The following is a 19276-nucleotide window of genomic DNA, read 5'->3' as shown; positions in this document are numbered from 1 at the left end:
AATGCGGGCTTCGATGATAAGCTATAAATAGGGATATTCGAGCGGTGCTATTCCCCAATCTCCAAGCCCAATAGCTACACATCCATAGTACCTTACCCTCATCCTGAACACAAGCATAACCCTATCAGCTATAATAAACAATAACGATATGTCTGAACCATATATCGATTATGCTGTCAATGTCGTTGCTCATTCCAAATGGGCTACTGATCGAAAACTGTATGGTGTAAAAGGTTTCAGTCAGAGCTATACATGTCCAACTGAAGGCTGTGCGAACTGTGCTCCTCCATCTTACACCAACGGATACAATCGTGCATTCACTCGACCATGGACCGCTTCCGATAGGCAGTTGACAGCTCCTGCCACTTGTGGACCTACCGAAGCAGCTACACTTGATATGGTGAGCAGACAGATCTTAACCGAAGTAACGAAATCCGTCCTCAGTACTTCTAAAGCACCTAACAAGGATCATCAATGTCGCAGACTACAAGGAGGTCATAAGGTTTCTTGGTAGCTACGGAAGGACCTAGTTCATTGAATTCAGCAGGATCAGGTTTTTGGAATACAAGACTCAATCCAACCTATGCAGAAAGATTATCTAATTGTCCTCTGAACCAATATCAAGTCAGAACATCAACAGAACCAATCGATCCTTCCGTTGATGAGAATTGGGTAGCTTATAAGCTCAAACATGAATGGAGAAACATGATGTCTCAATCAAGTGGAAATGATGTTGAACACGTTCAACCTCCAGGTTATTATTGCCCCCATTGAGATTCTACGGCTTGTCTGAGCGTGGAACGCGGGTTAGGGCTGTGTGAATATTATGAAGGGAAGTAAAAGAGTAAATACAGTAGAATTGAGTCGATGCTCTCCTTGCACCTTTTTCCTGTTTGTAGACATCCTTTGTCCATGTAGCCCTCAGACTGGACTTCTGTTTCGTTTTATTCAACTTAAATGAACGAAATTGCTTCGATGTCGCATCACAGACTTTGATGACGAAATCCGTTGATCACGATGTATTCTTCATCTGTGATCGTCATTAGGCATTGTTCAGTCCTTTGTCGATTACTCCACTTCCAAAACCATTTGACAGCCGATGGACTGGATTCTGCCATATTCAGCACCTTCCAAAGCCCAGATCAAGCGGACTCAGCTAGGCCCAAATGTCTGACGTCTTACTACTAGACAAGAAGGCCGGCTGTCGCATTCATTCTCGACACCCCGGCCAGCAAGATATACATAGCTCCAACCGCGGCCTGCTGTCCTTTGTTGTTGTCTTGTCATCCCAAAGAAAGCCGCGCTTCGGCTAACAAATTGAGGCTCAGATGCACTTTGAATAGTTGGCGCAGATAAAGCTTTCAAGAAGGAGTGACACGAAATTCCGTATTCAAACTACGCCTGATCCATTTCCAGGCATATAAAACCGCCCAATTTTCACGACGATTTCTGCACTTTGCTCCAAATATCAAGATCCCTTCCACTTGATTCTAATAAATCCTCCAACTCATCGAAGCATCCATACCCAGATATCTGGATTTTTCACTTGTGATTCATCAATTATCAATCCTTCCCTTTCCCGATGAGTCAATCGCCAAATACAAAAGAAGCCCTGGAAAAGAGATTCGGAAAACTTGATCCGGACAGCTTCACTCCGGACATCTGTCTAACCGTATATACCAGGGTTATAGTCAATGGTGAAACTGGACTCATGACATCTCGACAGACATCAGGGAGTATTCAACATGCCTTTGAAAATGTGACCTGCGGTTCAACGGACGCTTGTTACAAAGGATATACAGACCCTGCGACCATGTCAGTTTTTAGACCAGTTGATCAATGATCATTTCCTGTTGATCCATTTCATAAAACCATTATCAGAAACCAAGAAACAAGAAGAATTCTACAGGAAACCTTGTGGATGAGTACGGCAGCTCAATTGTTTTCTATAGGTGCTCCAATGACTTCACCTTTGTGTACTTCCAAAAATCAACAGCATAAAATCGCTATAACTGGTCCTACTCCTTACTATGAGCAGGTAAATTCTTCTGGATCCGCAGAGCCACTTAAAGTATTATCGAGATCATCATTTGATGATACCTTTAGAGGTTTATCAACTAGAGGAAGGGAATTCACAATCTCGAAACAATTTGACGAGACAGGTAAACCCACTGGAAACTGGGTAATTGATATGAGATGGAAAGATCCAGATCCCAATTCCCTTTTATCATTGGAGGATTTGCCTAATCAAGAGCCTATAGCATCATGTTATAGCTCTTCTGGAGTTGCTGGTGAAAGTGATACACCAGATCTGACCACAGCTCCAACACCAACCACCATCTCAGCTCAACTCTCAGAGGAGGATTACAAGGATTATCTAGGTTTTACTGATGATGGACCGATTGAATTCAACGCTGACCCCAGGACTCGCTCTGTGATGAACGTCAATTCTCCTCATTTCTGATTCCACGATATTTGGTTAACATCGATAGGAAGTAGGAAGAGTGCGGTATCTCAGGTTCTGAAGTAGATGGAACAGCTCTTTAAACCCGTACAGGCAATGTTATGTATTCAGTTGAGATTGGTATTGCCATGCATCGTTTGCGGTTCATCCTTCTTCTCTGTTGCCCATCGGAGAATTTCCCACCACACGTCATCATGCACCTGTCCGTGGTGGAGGTGATGGTCGATCGCATCGTACCTTACTCATCGACGGTCTATACTCGTAAGCTGCAAATCATATACCTGTTCTTCCAGCGAATAAGCTAATTTACAATCGTTCTTTCCTAGATATTTTGGACTGATATATTTCCACACCGATTACAGACGTAGTCGCCACTCATTCCATATCATCCATATCCAAATCCAAATTAGCAAATTCATTAACCTGAAAATGAGCGCTCTCACTCGTCAATCTTCTCGATTACGATCTACTCCGATAAAGCTAAAACGTGAGGCATCGCCGTCCTCCTCAACATCATCTCTATCTCCTCCTCCGCCAGCAAAGACTCGGAAGATCAAGCATGAACGATCAGATTCAGATACGTTGCTACCCGTAAAAGAGGAGAATGGTACTTCACCTTCAAAGTTGAAAGATCGAAAGCTCAAACTTCACGAGAAGAATCACATTGATGGTCCATTCCCTTCATTTGCTCGACCGACACCTACAGAAGCTGCTGAAGCTCATCGAATACTGTCTTCTTTGCATGGGGCGAAAGTCCGACCTACCCAAGTGGTCGCGTCTAAAGTTCGTGCAGGATGTGGAGATAGTCCATCCGTCTTGGACGCACTAGTCAGAACTATATTATCTCAAAACACAAGTGATACAAATTCAACCAGAGCAAAATTGAGTATGGATAAAGTATATGGATCAAGTGATAATTGGGATAAAGTCGTCCTAGGTGGTAAAGATAAATTACAAGAATCAATAAAATGTGGTGGACTTTCTCAAGTAAAATCAAAAGTGATTATTCAGATACTGAATCAATCAAAAGAGAAATATGGAAAATACTCATTAGATCATTTACACAATGAATCAACCGAAAAAGCTATGGAAGAATTATTGAGTTTTGATGGAGTTGGACCTAAAACTGCTAGTTGTGTATTATTATTCTGTTTACAAAGAGAAGATTTCGCAGTGGATACTCATGTTCATAGGATAACTGGCTTGTTAGGTTGGAGACCTAAAAATGCGAATAGAGAACAAACATATCATCATTTGAATAAAAGAATACCGGATGAACATAAATATGGTTTACATGTATTACTTGTTACACATGGTAAAAAATGCGATGAATGTAAAGCAGGAGGTAAAAGTACTGGTAAATGCGAATTGAGAAAAGCATTCAAGAATGAGGTGATGAAGGGCGAAACAGAACAGAAAGTGAAGAAGGAGATAAACGATAAGGTGGTCAAACGTGAAAATGGACATGGAGTGAAGGAGGAAAAAGATGAGAATGTAAAGGTAGAAGTCGAAGATGTGAAGATAGAGGTGAACAAGCCTTGAAGCAATCATATAATAATGTATTCAATTGTATCTGTGACCTTCTAAAAGATTGTGGGGTTAAAGCTTTTGTACACGTCAGTACAGCAAGATGTATAGCAATCTTGACTTGCCCTTCTTCCAAAGATCATTGGTGTAGCCAAGCTATCCTCCTCGACGAAATGAATCTTGTGTCACCCAGGTGAGTCAGTATCCAATTGGATAAAGACGATTGCCCTTCACGTTACCAGACTCTGTCCCAAGAGCACCTTGATGGAAGCAATCCGATGCAAAGAAAGAGGCAATAGAAAGCGATTTATGCATTACTTTCGTGGAGCCTCATCTCCCCCGGACTCGGACGCCGGAGCTTGCGCCTAGCGTACTGTTGCGGTATAACAGTTGGAAAACTCTTCGATATGTATGCATGTATATCATCACTTAACTTCATTATACAATCTCGCTCCCCTGGTACTTGGTCATACATATGCTGTTTCTTCCTAAGTCGTCAAATGCAATGTAAATCAATCGCAGAAAACCCAAACTCCCGACCTCCTCCCAAGATTTAACATCTTTTTCTTTTAATTGCCTTTCTACATGTTCGAACGCCACAAAGTGAAGTAGATATTTTGATGTTTGGAAGGAAAGGGTGATCTAAACTGATAAGGTATAAGATGGGGTAAGTTTGTAAATGAGTGATGGGCCAAATAATTATGTATGAACAGCTTATAAAAGAATAACGAAAGAAGGCAAATATGTGAGATTTATGCAAGAATAAACAATTAAATGAATGATAATCAGATGAAATGAAATTGTAGTTCTCCCCCTCCCCCTCCCCCCTTCCCCTTTTTTTTTCCTCTTCTTCCACCGTTGTAAAATCTAATTCACTTCACATTTTGCGTTTACTTTGCACCGCTTTGAGGAGCTCTGTCACCTTGATTACCTTGTCCGCCTCTTCCCCTCGGGCCCCGTGCGCCTCTGTTACCACCTTGTTGGTTTCTCTCTCCATTTGCCTGCTGGGAACCAACTCTAGGTCTTCCACCTCCACTTTGTTGTTGTCCAGGTCGACCTTGACCTTGACCTTGACCTTGACCACCAGCTTTGGTTCGCCTCTCGTCTTTTTCTTTTCGAGTCTCAAAGTTTAATTTACCACCTTCGAATTTAACTCCGTCTTCACCACCTTGAGCGACAGGCAAGGAAGCAGCGATCGCTTTCCTGGCGGATTCGACCTTGACAAACTCAACAAATGCGCATGCCTTGTCTTTGACAATTTCGATTTTCTTGACTTCGCCGAATCTAGCAGCAACGTTTTTGAGATCGTTTTCGGTCATTGCTTCACCAGCGCTGTGGTTGTTATCAGGTGACCAGTTGGGAAGCTGAAAAGAGTGATCACATCAGTTTACGAATTCGAGCCTGGGACTAAGATGACACTCGCGTGGACTTACTTTTACGAAACAATGAGCCGTGTTGACTCGCGATGTGTTATTGAATGTTTGTGATTTACCGTCAGCCGAGCCGGATGCGGCAGGGGCAGCAGTAGCAGCAGGTGTCTCTTCCTTCTTAGCGGCAGAAGCGGGGACAGCTGCGGGAGTAGAAACAGCGGTTTGGTTGGAGACCACGGCGGAAGACCAAGCTTTGCCTCCTGATGCCGCAAGAGATGCCCAAGTCTTGGGTTTGGGGGGAGCAGCAGGTTGAGCAGGAGCGGCAGGGGGAGCAGCGGCTGGAGCAGGAGATGGTGCAGCGGGTGCAGGTGTGGGAGAAGCAGCGGGTTTGGCAGCCGCAGAAGCAGGGCTGGGCGCAGGGGTCTCTTCGGCTGGGGGTGGGGCGGAAGTTGTAGGTTCTTCGACAGAGGGAGCAGATTCAGAAGGAGCCACATCCTTGTCTGGCACAGCGGCAACGGCAGCTTCTTCTGGTACAGCATCTTCTTTAATTTCGGCAGGAGCTGAGACAGGCTCGGGTTCAGGTTCAGGAGCTGAAGCGGGTTCTTGGGTTACCCGCTCGACCTCCTTGGTCTCGATTTCCTCTTCCACTGGTGCAACCTCAGGAGCTGGCGTCGATTCAGCAACTGGAGCAGGGGTATCGGGTTCTTCCTCAGCGATTTCATCCTCGTCAACGTCTTCTTTGAGATATCGGAAGATATCGTTCAAGACGAAGTAACCGTTAGGTTGCTCGGCAAGGAAGAAGGTTTGGGTGAATTTTCGCCATGATTGATGGTTATTCGACATTTCACCGATGACAAGAATGATGATACCGCCGTTGGCAGATGATTGAGAATCGATAGAGTGAATGTAAACTTTGCATTCGTTGTATCCGATAGCAACAATTCGGTCGTGGATTTCCTAAATCAAGGGATCATCAGCAACTTGTAATAGAGCTAGTGTGATAGTTCTGCTCACCTGTTGACCAAGAGCGACTTGAGATTCCTCTCCCTCTTCACCGTGAATGAATGTTGATCGCTTATTGTAGAAACAATGAAGTCGATGAGGTTGTTTGTTTACGAAGTTACTATAGAAGTAGTTCTCGTCAGCCCCAAGAAAGATATTGTGTCATTGGGCCCAGGAACAGGAGCTCTAACTTGGAGACAGCCTCAAACATTGCTGAGCACAAGGTGATGACTCACTAGTATTGGGGGACGAATTGCCACCCAACGTCATTTGGCTGAATTTTGGAGGTTTGAGCAGATCCACTGGCAGGAGTAGTTGATGGGATGGAGGTATCGGCATGACCGTTAGTTTGGGGAACGGCAGTAGACATATTGATGGATCTGGGAACATGACAGATTGTCAGTATATACGACCGGTATACGATGAGTCCGTATAACTAGTTCCAATTCGGGTGTTGTGTATTCCACTCACTACTTTGACCCTTCAAAACTATGATAGCGATAAATGTACTTTTCTCTTTTCCGTTTTTTCTTTCTTTTTGCGTTTTTCCAACTTGGTTCTTTATGTGCGTTTGATCCTTTGTGATAATGGGTCGTAAAACGATGCTATATGTCGAGGATTTTCGTTACAGCGAGGATAGGAGCCTAGTAATATACCTATTCGGTTTTGATGTGATTGTGAATGTAATGAGAGATGGTTGATTTCAGTATGGAAAATGAAAGATTAGCAAGGAATTACAGCCAATACTCTATTCGTATAGATCAGCGTCAGTAAACGATGAGCGAGTGACACCTAAACCCAACCGTAATCTCGGAGATATGGATTGGTACATTTAGTAGGAAAGCGGGATTACAAAAAGTGGAGGTTAATGTGGCAATCTATCAATCGTCATTCTCCCTCCCCCCCCTCGACCACGCGTCGTCGTTACTTTCGTTCATCGCTCATGATCATTTCAAGCATTGTAATCATCATCAACAGTATCTCATGTCCGCATAGACCAAAAGATCAAACTCAATCTGAAGTAAACATTAGAGGCAATAGTAGAACGATACAAACGCAGTGTCATCAAACCTTCTTCCACAATCACCCTCAATCAGCACTCACTCATCATTCCTTCAATCTCTCTTCCAAACGCTCTTCACCTCCACACGATGTCTGTAGACCTTCAGCAATCCCTCACAGAGCTGCAACAACTCTTTGACGCTCCAGGGGGATCAAAGGACGAGGTGACCAAAAGACTAACGAAGCTGAAGGTGAGCTGATCAAGTCAACGAATTAGGCAGGAGTCGTTCAGTACCAAAGCTAAACCATTCGTCCGCTGAATAGCTCGAGCTCGCCTCATCAGGTTTATACTTTGCTCCACCTACTGCCAATACCCAGGATCTCGTAGCTGCTAGTGAGTCTTATTCTTATCTTGTCTTCCTTGTAGTCTCCTCTCGTGTTTTATCGTAGTCCCTATGTGCATTTCGTTGTAGGCACGAATGCTAATCTCAGTCGCAGGATCAATCCTGGAACTGGGTTCTTTCCACTCCCTTCGACAAGGCAATCTCAAGTCATACGCACAGTACAACTTTGCATTACAACCTTTCTACTCGAATCTTGACTCGATTCTTCCACCTTCGCCGAACAGACCTATAACTTTGGGTTTACATTTATTAGCTTTATTGAGTGAAGGTTTATTGACTGAATTTCACACTTTGCTGGAAACGTTAAAAGTGGACGCACTAAATGATGTATTTGTCAAACTTCCTGTGGATCTGTGAGTCTAAAAACAGTCTCTAGCTCGGCGTGTGATCAAAAATGGTACTAATTTCCCCTTGACGTCATATAGAGAGAGATGGTTGATGGAAGGAGCATATAACAAGGTCTACCGAGCGAAAGATAGAGTACCAAGGGAAGAGTTTGGCTTCTTACTCGAGAGACTGATGGGGACCGTCAGGTGAGCACACGGTCTACTTTATCTGTCTTCATCCAGTACAGATAGTTTCAGCTCCTGCTCACTAACGTCTATGTGTTTTCTCGCGCAGAGGACAAATCGCAGCAACGATAGAAACTTCTTATGCTTCTTTACCACTCGCATCAGCAGCTACCTTATTGTTCTACAAATCTGGCGACCCATCGCAACTGACTGAATACACTTTCCAAAGGGGGTGGTCGTTTTCACCTGCAACTCACACCTTCACTTTCCCAAAATCAGCTAAACCTGATATCGCGTTAGCCGCTGTCCAACCTTCCGAGTCTTCAACTGCGACCATAGATGCCATGAAGGGCAAAGGTGTCAATAAAGGTGTTCCAATGAGAACAATGGTAGGACCAGCGTTGAAACTGGCTCAACAATTAGAAGCCATTGTGTAAATGTATCAGATTTGTGTATGAATATAGATAACAAATCTTTTGGGCTCGATACTATCCTGAAAAGCAGATTACTAATCCAAAAGACTGACCTTAAATCTTCAAGCGATAGCTCATCTCAAGTCTCACATTGGGAGTGGAAGGCTGCTCGAACGGAGAGATTACGGGGTGTATTCTAAATATTGCTGACTTAGCCCGTCAGTCATCTTTCTGCCCAAATGACCTTTCCCGTTCTTAAGGGGGATCTCGTCTTCCCTAAAGCAACTGCAGAAAGGAAAGATCCATTGAACGGGGTAGACAATACCAGTCTCAATTTCATTGAGATAGGAAACAGTTTTTTTCCAATCAGACTCAAAGCGCACTGATTATCGCAATAAATCAAAGCAATTCAGCAATATATCACACCATTTAAGCAATAAATCACATCATTTAAAAGTCTATCTCGTCGAAAATGACATCTGTTGTGTTTTAGGTCATACCTCAATAATCCAAATACCATTACTGCGTTATCTAATCAAATATAATACAGACAATAAAATCGACTTAGCAATCTTACATCGAGACTCGATAGACTGAAACAATGTGCCTTCTTATATCCAAAACATTAGTCAATTTGACTGAAGAAGGTGTTGAGAAGACAAGAGAAGCTGTATAAGATCTTGAAATCGTTATGTATGTTATTTTACCGTCAGATCTCACCGCATTATGTTTATTATTACAGCATATACAGAGAACTGAAGATTCAATCAATGATCTAGTCGTACGATTGGAGCAGTACCTTTCACCTCTCAGCATTTCCTCTTGAACAGCTCAAGGTGACGCTTGTCATATATGGGACGTCTCAATCTCAGGATCAATTCGCTTGTATGATATTCATGGTTTTCAACGTGATACCACGTCACCAATTTGATGATACCCTACCTACAGATATGACTTTGTCAATTCCTCAAATGACTGTCCCTTCCAACCATCGATCTTTGGTTTTTCAGAAGGCCCGAAATTGTTTGAGCCCCATTTGGCTTTGATAGCAGCTACAATGGCACCTGTTCCGGGGGTCAACAGTTCTTTCTGGTACTCTTCTTCTGTGTAATGTGTGATCTCAGGAGCTTTTCCATTGAGCTTGGTGAGTACATCAATGATCTCTTGACCAGTAGGATCAAAATCGTACACTTGAAGAATCTGGTTGGGTAATTCAGCAGGTTTGAGGATCAATTGAGTGGTTGCATATCCCAAGAATGAAAGTGAACTATGACGTTGACCGATACACAATTGTCAGTTTCGGAAAGCCTTGTTTACTATCAAAGGGTAAGCAATCTAGTGAAGCCGACTCACGTTATTGGGATTCCGTATTTCAAGGAATCTCGGAAAACTTGCACAACATTCTTCTTGATGTCTGTACCTGCAAGGCTGGGGAGAATACATGTAATCAACTCATATCGCTCAATTTTCCTAACCCCCTGGGAATGCTTGGGTTCACAAGCAATAGGAAAACAAAAAAGATCGCTTACTTGTAATTGAAGAAGTATACATCGAAGGCGCCGGTTCTAATATGAGTGAGGGGTACTTTCTTTTCTTCGGCACGTTTGACAACTTCCTCTTTTACTTTGATGATACTGAGTCCTGGAGCTTCAAGTTCTTTAGCAGTCCAGTTGGTTCCAAAATCTGAATGAATGAAAGACTTCAAAGTCTTTGAGCCTTCCAATGCGTCCACAAGATATATTTGGGACTTGATACCTGCTCCTCCAATAGTCGATCTGTGCCCAACACGATGCAGTCAGCACCGACATGCAGCACTGGAAGTATACGACTTGATGATGTGGTAAATACTTACAGGAGGACTTCCAAACCTTCAACGGCAGCTTTGTTCTGCTCAGATCCATTCTCGTCTAATTGTACTACCCTCTTCTCTACCTCTTGAGGGATCTTGGAGAGGTCTGATCCTTCTCTGTGCAAGATTACAAGTTTGATTTTACCTGCTTTGTCTTGTTCGAGTAAATAAGGGAGAGTGGACTTTCCTACCGTTCCTGCGGAACCGACAAAGCCGACGACGATAGGTGCCATTGTGATCGTGGTTGTGATCTGTATGTAGAGAGGATGCGTTTGAGGAGATTTGCGCTATGAATTGATATGCTACGTAGTGGGGAAGAAAGAGTAAACAAAGTCTCAAAAGACACCGCTTTTTGTACGCGTATTTTTACATTGTCATGGCGACATGTCGAGTGACTTTGAGTAGTGACGGAATGTAGCCGATCACCGAATATGATGCATACTTCCCTTTGCATCTTATCACATCACCGAAGAGGACGATAGCCGATGACATCGATCACATCATTCATACGAAGGATCAGTAATCTTACGAGTAGTCTCAGTCGCATGATTATCAATCGCTTACCAAGCCATAAACCCAAATTCCTTCGGAATACCCCAGACCGACTTAATTATGATCAGGAGATCCAGGCACAGATTATCTTAGTGGCTGTACCGGATCATGGGTATATGAGAACATGGGAGCGTGGGAATATGTGAAAGATCGGATTTACCGTATCCTGAAGCCAACAGATCAGTGATCGAGTCATCGAGTTAGATCTTGTTTATATAATTGAATGATCTCTTAGCGGGAAATATTCCTATTTTAGAAACTTTGTGATTGTGCGTCGGGCTGGGGCATGCTAATCATCTGCGGGTGTCCGAGTCTTGCTCAAGTACTATTGTAGACTGATCTTCTGTTGGTGATACACAGGAAGGAGTGGGAAACGCATGCATGCATGTGCACTCATTACCAAGCAGGAAAGTGGAGGAACATGCGTGCTTATCAAGCACGATGTTGAATTTGATCATGCTTCAGGACAGTCAAACGCATAAAATAGACGAGAAGAGAGCTTTTCAAAGAACGAAGATATGCCCGAGCCCAAAATTGAGTCTCCTAGCATAGATACGTCATGTCTATCTTAAACATCGGTCTCATAGGATTCTCGGGACGACTTGGTGCGCACATTCTGGATCATCTGATTGATGCTCAAAACCAGGACAAACTTCATCTTGTTATACTTCATCGAGAGAATTCGGACCTTTCCAAACTTCCACCTCACGTTGAAATCGAGACAAGACTGATTCAACTTGATGAGAGGGGGGTGGAGGTCACAAAGAAAGCTGTAGAAGATCTAGATGTCGTGATGTAAGTTAGTCCAGTATCCTCATTCAGCTTGTTGAACATGTCATAAACGATAATGAAGAAGTCTGATTCAATTGTCTTGATACGCAGTTCATCGGTTTGGTATGCAGGTATACCTTCTCAAGTTTATTTGATAGATGCACTGGCTTCTTCAAGCAGAATCAAATTATTCATTCCTTCAGATTACGGTCTGTCATGGACAAATGAAGAACTCGATAATTCAGCTTTAGAATTCGGTCATATCAAAGTGAAATCCAAAGTCATCGAAAAAAAAGCCAATGAGCTGAATGTTCCAATTGTAAACGTTCGTGTTGGCTGTTTTGACCAGACCTTCTTCCCTGGCGAGTGAGTCCTCTCGCCGTAACAGCTATAGACATTCGGTCTATCCAAATCATTTGTTAATGAAGTCTCTTAAACGCAATAGGGTGATTGGACTGGATGCTCAAACTAACAAGATCAGGTTTTACAGAGAGACTGCTCTCAAGTACCAAGTCCGCATAACGTAAGTCTATACTTTCATCGAGATTATTCGAAAGTTATGATTCCCACTCATTGATGAGGTTTGTGAAAGTACACTCGACTATTTGGGATACGCACTGACTCAACTATCACTTGATCCTTCTCGAATCGCCGGCAAGACGATTACGCTCTATGATATCGCTCTGACAGGACAGGAGATCGTAGATGTTTTGACTGTGATACATGGAAGCCCAACTGAAGTTGCAAAATTCACGGAAGAAGAATATCAAAGGGATTTGAAGGATTTCAGTGGATCGATAGGTGCTGGAGTCAAGAAACGATGGGTTGAAAATGATTGGAGAGTTGGGGAAAAAGTTGAAATCGAAGGATACACTCATGTTTCCTTCGAAGATATTACCCGAAAATGGCTGAGTTCCGTTTCTACGTAGATAGATAGATCTCTGTACTACGTGGATCTTATTTGTAAATACTAAAGTTGGACGTAAAGCCATCGCATGTGACATCCCAATGTCAAGAACTAGATGTGCAGTAACCTATTGTTATCTCGCTTATCACCTTGAAATACGATTTCAGGCCATGAGCTTATGATCCGAGAAAACAGGAAATGTTATTTCGGTGACTGATTCATCCGGTTCTTAGCTAATCAAGTGTATTCATCCTCCACTTTCTATGCGCTCATCGATCATACGTGACAAATGGCATACTGGGCTCGTATTTTGGGATTCTCAGCATATTGCAACTCATCGAAAAGAGCCTTTCGACTTTCATTTCCCCTTTGAAATTATTTGCTGGAAGTAATCGTTCCGTATCAACAAAACCAAAATGTCAAACGAAATTCCACAAACCATGAAAGCTCTTGTCCAGCAAGACAAAGTGAGTCGCCAAAGGTGACGGTGTCATCCCATTTTTTGAATTGTTGAAAGCTGATATTTCTTTTGGTTATTTTCATTGAATAAAGGAAAATTGGATTGCAGTACAAGAGATCCCTGTTCCCAAATTAGATGAAAACGAAGTCCTCGTCAAAGTGGAGTATATTGCTCAAGTGAGTTGTCTGTTCAATAGACTTCCGAAATTCGATATAAGCTTCGTCAAAGTTGACAATTGTCATAGAACCCAACAGATTGGAAACATGCCGCTTTCGTTTCCGTCCCTGGTGTGATCAATGGTTGTGATTATGCAGGAACCGTTGTCCAACTCGGAGAGAATCTGAAAATAGCTTTGAAAGTCGGTGATAAGGTTGCTGGATCCACTCATGGTGGTATTTATAAAGATAAAGGAGCTTTTGCTGAATATTCAAGAATTGAAAGTAACATGACATTCAAAATCCCTGATTCACTGAAAGAGGATGAAGCTTCCACATTTGGCATTGGCTGGGGAACTGCTTGTCAAGTACGTCATACCAGCACGACGCCTCCTTTTTCCTTTGACATACTAATGTGCGATGGTCTCAGGCTTTAATCCAAAGTCAAGGTCACAGCTGGCCTCCTGAGAAAGTGTCAGAGGGTTCTTGGGTAAGTTCACTGTTCTATTCACTCTGGGTTTTCTCTTCGCCTTTTGCCTTTTCACTAGCTTTATTCTCTGCCAGGTTGGATCCTTACACTGACAGATCACAGTACATCGTCTACGGAGCTTCTTCTTCCGTCGGTCTTTTTGCCATTCAATTAGCAAAAGCCATCGGCTACAAGGTCTTGGCAGTCTGCTCACCACACTCATATGACCTCGTCAAGTCATACGGTGCAGATGAAACAGTAGACTACCACGACAAAGATGCAGCAGTAACCAAAGCTAAGGAAATAACTGGTGGAGGTGTACCTTATGCTTTGGACACTATCTCTGAAGGTGAAAGCTGGAAGATTACAGCCGCTTTAATGGGAAACAAAGGTAAACAACTCAATATGCTCTTACCAGGACCAGGAGAAGAAGATCAAAAGAAATATGGTCCTGGAATCAAATTCACCAGAACTTTACTGTACACTGCATTCGGGTAAGTCGAGGCTTTTTCCTTTCAAGCCACTACAGCTAATGTATGTATCGATCATTCTAATCATATAGTCGAGAGTTCAACTTCTCTCCCCGAGCTGAGAAGCCAACTATGATTCCTGGCAGTTCAGATGATCGAAAATTCGGTGAAGAGTGGTATGCCAAAACTGCCGAGATGATCGCCAAGTTCAACATCAAACCTAATCCTATCAGTTTGAGAAAAGGTGGATTAAACGATGTCTCGGCTGGTTTCCAGGAAATGAAAGTGAGTTGATACAGTATCCTTGACATCTCACACTCAATATCGAGGCTCATCGAAAATGCGTATTTTTAGGAAGGAAAAGTATCTGGAACCAAGATCGTTTACAAGGTCGCGTAACCAGTTGTCAATTGGAGTCAAGGTAATTGCAATGTGAGAAGTTAGTTTAGTAGATCAATAGACAAGTCTTGTGCGCGAGATGAATTATCGTTAAGCAGTATGAGTTCATCTGCATGGTTAATACCTACTAATCTCATGGGGATGACAATCTTATTTATATCCCACAACTTATGAGTGTCGCTACCTTCCCTTTAGTCCATACTTCCCATCGTCTTGTAGTCCCATTCTCGTCCATTTCTGCGGCTCTCACATCCAATTTCGAAGGCACTGCCACTGGTCTTCTAAATTCCACTTCCATCCAGCTTCGTTGATCACTACATGGTTGAGAAAGTATGTCGATAGCTTTGGCTACTACATGATTTCCATGTGCTATTTTCCTATTAAAACCTAAAAGCTTGGCAGCGATATTCGATGTGTGTATAGGATTATAATCTCTCGAAACCTTTGCCCAATCGCCAGGTTCTGCGGCGCCCATCTTAAAAGATCCAATTGCTTCTGTGGGGACTTCGTCAGGTTTGATAGATTCAGGAGGGGATGAATGCTTATGAAATTGAAGCATTGTAAATTCCTGTCTATATAGCGCCGTGCCCTCAATATCAGAAAGGAGTTCTACTATGATCTTAAATTCCCAACCTCTTTTCACCTTTTTTACGGATTCATCGAGTTTAGCGGTTGTTCGAAGTTTCACGTATTTTTCTTCTAATTGTTTGTTGAGGGATTGAAGTAACAAGGCAGGTTGAACGATCTCTAACCGATTTCTTACATTGACTGAACCAATAGGATCAATAGGACAATTGATTTTTGACAATAACAATAACATGGAAGGTTCAGTCAAGGCCGATAGGATTAACTGACAATGACCATTATCTTGTAAAATGTCCTGATATTTGTTTTGGATACCCGATGGAGAGATACATGTCGAATATTGTTTCAGGTCTAGAGAGGTGATTCGGAATGGCATTGAAAGCGAGATGTCAACACCTTTCAGTCGATGTTCTGTTTCCGCATCTTGATTGACTGAAGAAGATACTGATAAATTTGGTCCGAATCCTATACGACGCAATAGACTTCTTGCAATGTGATATAGCAATAAGAAAGTTACTCTCCCTCCGGTCAATTCCCGAGTGGGAAAGGAAATGACAGTATGAGCATCTTTGCGAAGGAGAGGTATCAAAGCGTCGAGCGTTGTCCTATAAAAGTAGACAAAGCAAATGATCAGAACAGTCAAAGTATTGATGGGCAACATAACTGTAGATGGCTCATTCAGAAAGAAGAGGGCTTGGCCCAATATTTCATACGTCTCAAAAGTAAGTTGCAAGAAACCTAAACGTTCACAAGAGTGGAGGTGTGGGCGAAAGATGTGATGTCATTTGTCGACAGATTGTGGTCAAACGAATAATTATCCTACTTGTTATACATGCATCCTCCCATAAAGTTGAACGTATAACTACTTAATCTAAGTACTAAACTATAAAACCAGCATTTACTCATCAGAGGAGATACAATCTCAGCGGTGACCTACAAAAGCTACTTGACCATCACGCCCCAAAAACGGGTACCTTACCATCCTATTTGAGGTGGTAAAGCGGTCGAGCTTCTGGTATCAATTTAGTAGGATCCAGGCACACTTGCACCTCCTCTGTAGGATTGAGTGAAACCTGTGGGTGTGTTATTGAAGGTATCAATATTGGAGGCACTCATGTCAGGTGTTGCCCACCAGTCAACTGTAAAAACGGTTACACGATTCTCCTCATCAAGTCTCTTTTGAACTCGAACAGCTCTAGAACCAAAAGGACAGAAAGTATCGTCATATACCTTTTGATGAGGAATCACTCCAGTTCCGGCCGCTTCGGAATTCTCACTTACTACAGCAGTTGTATGCTGGTCAACACCCTGACGCTTACTGTTACAAGTACGTGAGAAGCCTGGGGGTTTGACTCTTTTCAGTTGAAGAAGAGTTGCGGCCAGATGTTCAGGTGCAAGTTTTTCTGCCAGATCTGTATAAGCTGAATCTTCGGGACCAAAGTAGTCTTTCATTTCATGATGGGTGAGACGGACATTTGGTCTCGAAAGGTGGTAATCGTAGTCGAAGTGTGCATCAGGTGCATCTATACAGTCCTGTCCACAATTAGCGGCACGATGAAGTCGCGAAGTGGTTTTGCGGGAATGATTGTCGAGTAAGCCAGTTTGCCAATCAGCCGTAAATTCAGATGTAACGGACATGGCTATTTCTGGGACAAAAGTCTCTCGGGTGGACCTGTCGATAATTGACCGAGATGCCATGTTGAGTAATTGAGAACGAGGTCTATAGATCCGACGTCGATATGATGGGGGTGAAGTGTGAATCAAGTTATTGATGGGAAAACGGTTTCTCGTAGATTCAAGGAGACTCCCTATCCGTATTTATAGGTTGATTTAAAGCCGTATGATACAGGATATCATGCGGTCATTGTCAAGGACAACTGTCGGGCCATCCCTTGGATCGTGGAGTCATTGCAGATACCAAAGGATCCTCCTTCTTCTTGAAATTGTACATCTTCTAGAACGAAGGCCATTCTGAAATGAATAAAAACAAATTGAAATATATCATTCCAATCTCAGTATGATTATATGCCGGCTTGGTTCTTACCGCGGTCTTGAGAATCAAATGATAGATACGACGTATATATGCCTTTGGATACTATGCTTGAACATGGCCAACTCTGGTCTTACTTGTGAGAAGATAATAAGCAGAAGGCTTGAATATTGTTCTTCTGAATATATTGAGGAGCGATAAATAAATGAAAGATTTTCATCTAGTAACGTTATGAAAGGTATTTTCTTCGCACAGTACTGTATGTGTGTGGGGTCCTAGAGAAAGCGATGCATACCGTATACGATATCTATGCCTTCTCCTTTTTTCTTCAGAAGTGAAGTAATCAAAAGTGAATAATATATTGGACTTCTAGTTCACCGTGAAAAGCAAATTTATCTACTGGGGATATCTCGGTACGTAAAGGATAGATACCGTGAATCATCCTTCTTTGATCAGTCGATTCGACCAAGATGTTGATGACAAGATGCTGACCGCGAATTCGTCTGGCTCGGACGTCATCGTTGGACCTATTTCTTCTGCGCAAGATTGTACACTCAGATTAAGTACTCAACCTGGCGACGAATTCTTAGCAATGGTACGTTTGTATATGGTTGGGAAATGATGCATGCTTCATTTGCCCTATGCCACACCTCTCGATTCGTATCAAGTGGCAGACTACTAACACTATATGTGATGGGACGAACGAGCGAAGGCGAATATCCTCGAGATAAGGTATATGAAGTGCGAAATAGCAATATAGGATTCAAAGATATACATTTCTTGAGAAGAAGTTCTATTATTCGAAGTAGGACTTCGACTTATATATCTGGTAGTTCTATAATGCTACGTACTTTGCTATTCGCTTCCAAAAGCAGTAAGACATTCCTAACCATAAGGTTAAGCCAATGTCTAAGACAAAGTAAAGCATAGTTCTAAGTTATACAATGTACGCATGTAGAAGGTGCCAGGATCCGAATCATTCCTGTACGGATCGGATCATGACACTATAGATACCTATCTTTCGATGATCTACTTCCTATACTTTCCCATTCATCTCTCCTTATCAAGTTAATGATGTCTAGCACCTGAGTCGGATTGAGTGTACCCTGTAGGCGTATCTTCGAAGCTAATAATATCCTCAAGAGTGGCAGGGGTGGTACCCCAGACAACTGTGAAAACGGTTTCACCTTTATCCTCTCTTTGTGATCTATGAATTTGGGTAGTTCTCTTTGCGAAAGGAGTGAACGCAGCGTCATAGAATTTTTGAAAAGATATCTGTCCATCACCATCTTTAGAATTTTCACTTAGTAAAGCAGTTGTGTGATTGGTGGCGACCTCACTATCAACTCCACAGTATTCCTGGTTAAGTGAGTATCCTGGTCGTCTAACCCTTTTCAGTTCTCGAACAGTTGTGGCATAATGTTCAGGTAAAAGTTTCTGTGACAAAGATGTAGATATGGGTCCTTGCATTTCGTCCCGAGGGACCTGAATATCTGATCCCGAAACGGGAGGACCAGGCGGATCTAAACAACCTTCTCCACAATAAGATTCAGGATCAAGTTCTGTCCTGTATCCCCTTCCTTTCAAAGGGCCGGTGACCGAATCAAATCTAAATTGAGATACAACGGTCATGGCTATGTCTGGGACGAAAGAGTCTCGAGTGGACTTGTCGATAAGTGGCATGTTGAATGATCGAAATGAGGTATATAGATGAGATCAAAATATGATGACAAGTGCGGATGATGAGAAGATGGAATGCGAAAATAGAGAATATGAAGAGACGAAGTGTGTTATCAACTTTGATGTGGAAACGATTTCCTTGAAATACTCAAGGGGACTTCTCACCCCTATTTATAGCATTTTGCATGTATGGTATGATACCGAATGCTGTACTCGAGTGCATTTCTTGATGAAAGTCAGCTATCGGAGTTGTTTGCTGAATTATGAGCCCGCTGCTATTCTTTAAAGGATCATC

At 42.6% G+C, this 19276-nt stretch overlaps 11 protein-coding genes across 11 annotated transcripts; 6 read left to right on the top strand and 5 right to left on the bottom strand.

Annotated features, from left to right (window-relative positions):
• Nucleotides 1-148: 148 nt before the first annotated feature.
• Nucleotides 149-514, top strand: IL334_004042 (uncharacterized protein; the record flags this gene model as incomplete). The annotated part of the gene is made up of 1 exon (XM_062935765.1): nt 149-514. The coding sequence occupies one exon, from the start codon at nt 149-151 to the stop codon at nt 512-514; it is 366 nt and encodes a 121-aa protein (XP_062791816.1).
• A 1407-nt stretch (nt 515-1921) lies between these two features.
• On the top strand, nt 1922-2464 carry IL334_004041 (uncharacterized protein; the record flags this gene model as incomplete). The annotated part of the gene is made up of 1 exon (XM_062935764.1): nt 1922-2464. One exon carries the CDS (start codon nt 1922-1924, stop codon nt 2462-2464), a length of 543 nt encoding a protein of 180 aa, XP_062791815.1.
• A 429-nt stretch (nt 2465-2893) lies between these two features.
• IL334_004040 (uncharacterized protein) lies at nt 2894-4006 on the top strand (the record flags this gene model as incomplete). Its single annotated transcript, XM_062935763.1, has 1 exon — nt 2894-4006. One exon carries the CDS (start codon nt 2894-2896, stop codon nt 4004-4006), a length of 1113 nt encoding a protein of 370 aa, XP_062791814.1.
• An 875-nt stretch (nt 4007-4881) lies between these two features.
• Nucleotides 4882-6733, bottom strand: IL334_004039 (uncharacterized protein; the record flags this gene model as incomplete). Its single annotated transcript, XM_062935762.1, has 4 exons — nt 4882-5355; nt 5425-6318; nt 6376-6484; nt 6600-6733. The coding sequence occupies 4 exons, from the start codon at nt 6731-6733 to the stop codon at nt 4882-4884; spliced, it is 1611 nt and encodes a 536-aa protein (XP_062791813.1).
• A 781-nt stretch (nt 6734-7514) lies between these two features.
• Nucleotides 7515-8718, top strand: IL334_004038 (uncharacterized protein; the record flags this gene model as incomplete). Its single annotated transcript, XM_062935761.1, has 5 exons — nt 7515-7616; nt 7690-7759; nt 7864-8122; nt 8195-8302; nt 8391-8718. 5 exons carry the CDS (start codon nt 7515-7517, stop codon nt 8716-8718), a joined length of 867 nt encoding a protein of 288 aa, XP_062791812.1.
• A 918-nt stretch (nt 8719-9636) lies between these two features.
• On the bottom strand, nt 9637-10776 carry IL334_004037 (uncharacterized protein; the record flags this gene model as incomplete). Its single annotated transcript, XM_062935760.1, has 4 exons — nt 9637-9961; nt 10048-10122; nt 10224-10469; nt 10547-10776. 4 exons carry the CDS (start codon nt 10774-10776, stop codon nt 9637-9639), a joined length of 876 nt encoding a protein of 291 aa, XP_062791811.1.
• An 878-nt stretch (nt 10777-11654) lies between these two features.
• On the top strand, nt 11655-12795 carry IL334_004036 (uncharacterized protein; the record flags this gene model as incomplete). Its single annotated transcript, XM_062935759.1, has 4 exons — nt 11655-11890; nt 11978-12232; nt 12312-12389; nt 12459-12795. 4 exons carry the CDS (start codon nt 11655-11657, stop codon nt 12793-12795), a joined length of 906 nt encoding a protein of 301 aa, XP_062791810.1.
• A 394-nt stretch (nt 12796-13189) lies between these two features.
• On the top strand, nt 13190-14726 carry IL334_004035 (uncharacterized protein; the record flags this gene model as incomplete). The annotated part of the gene is made up of 7 exons (XM_062935758.1): nt 13190-13240; nt 13326-13409; nt 13478-13756; nt 13819-13878; nt 13981-14351; nt 14420-14612; nt 14682-14726. The coding sequence occupies 7 exons, from the start codon at nt 13190-13192 to the stop codon at nt 14724-14726; spliced, it is 1083 nt and encodes a 360-aa protein (XP_062791809.1).
• Nucleotides 14727-14880: 154 nt separating this feature from the next.
• Nucleotides 14881-15972, bottom strand: IL334_004034 (uncharacterized protein; the record flags this gene model as incomplete). Its single annotated transcript, XM_062935757.1, has 1 exon — nt 14881-15972. One exon carries the CDS (start codon nt 15970-15972, stop codon nt 14881-14883), a length of 1092 nt encoding a protein of 363 aa, XP_062791808.1.
• Nucleotides 15973-16334: 362 nt separating this feature from the next.
• IL334_004033 (uncharacterized protein) lies at nt 16335-17009 on the bottom strand (the record flags this gene model as incomplete). Its single annotated transcript, XM_062935756.1, has 1 exon — nt 16335-17009. One exon carries the CDS (start codon nt 17007-17009, stop codon nt 16335-16337), a length of 675 nt encoding a protein of 224 aa, XP_062791807.1.
• A 1360-nt stretch (nt 17010-18369) lies between these two features.
• Nucleotides 18370-18984, bottom strand: IL334_004032 (uncharacterized protein; the record flags this gene model as incomplete). The annotated part of the gene is made up of 1 exon (XM_062935755.1): nt 18370-18984. The coding sequence occupies one exon, from the start codon at nt 18982-18984 to the stop codon at nt 18370-18372; it is 615 nt and encodes a 204-aa protein (XP_062791806.1).
• Between the last annotated feature and the right edge of the window lie 292 nt (nt 18985-19276).

Source organism: Kwoniella shivajii, chromosome 5 (assembly GCF_035658355.1).
Source record: "Kwoniella shivajii chromosome 5, complete sequence".
Taxonomy (NCBI): domain Eukaryota; kingdom Fungi; phylum Basidiomycota; class Tremellomycetes; order Tremellales; family Cryptococcaceae; genus Kwoniella; species Kwoniella shivajii.
The sequence above is the reverse complement of the archived record's forward strand: the minus strand, read 5'-3'. Positions and strand labels throughout refer to the sequence as shown.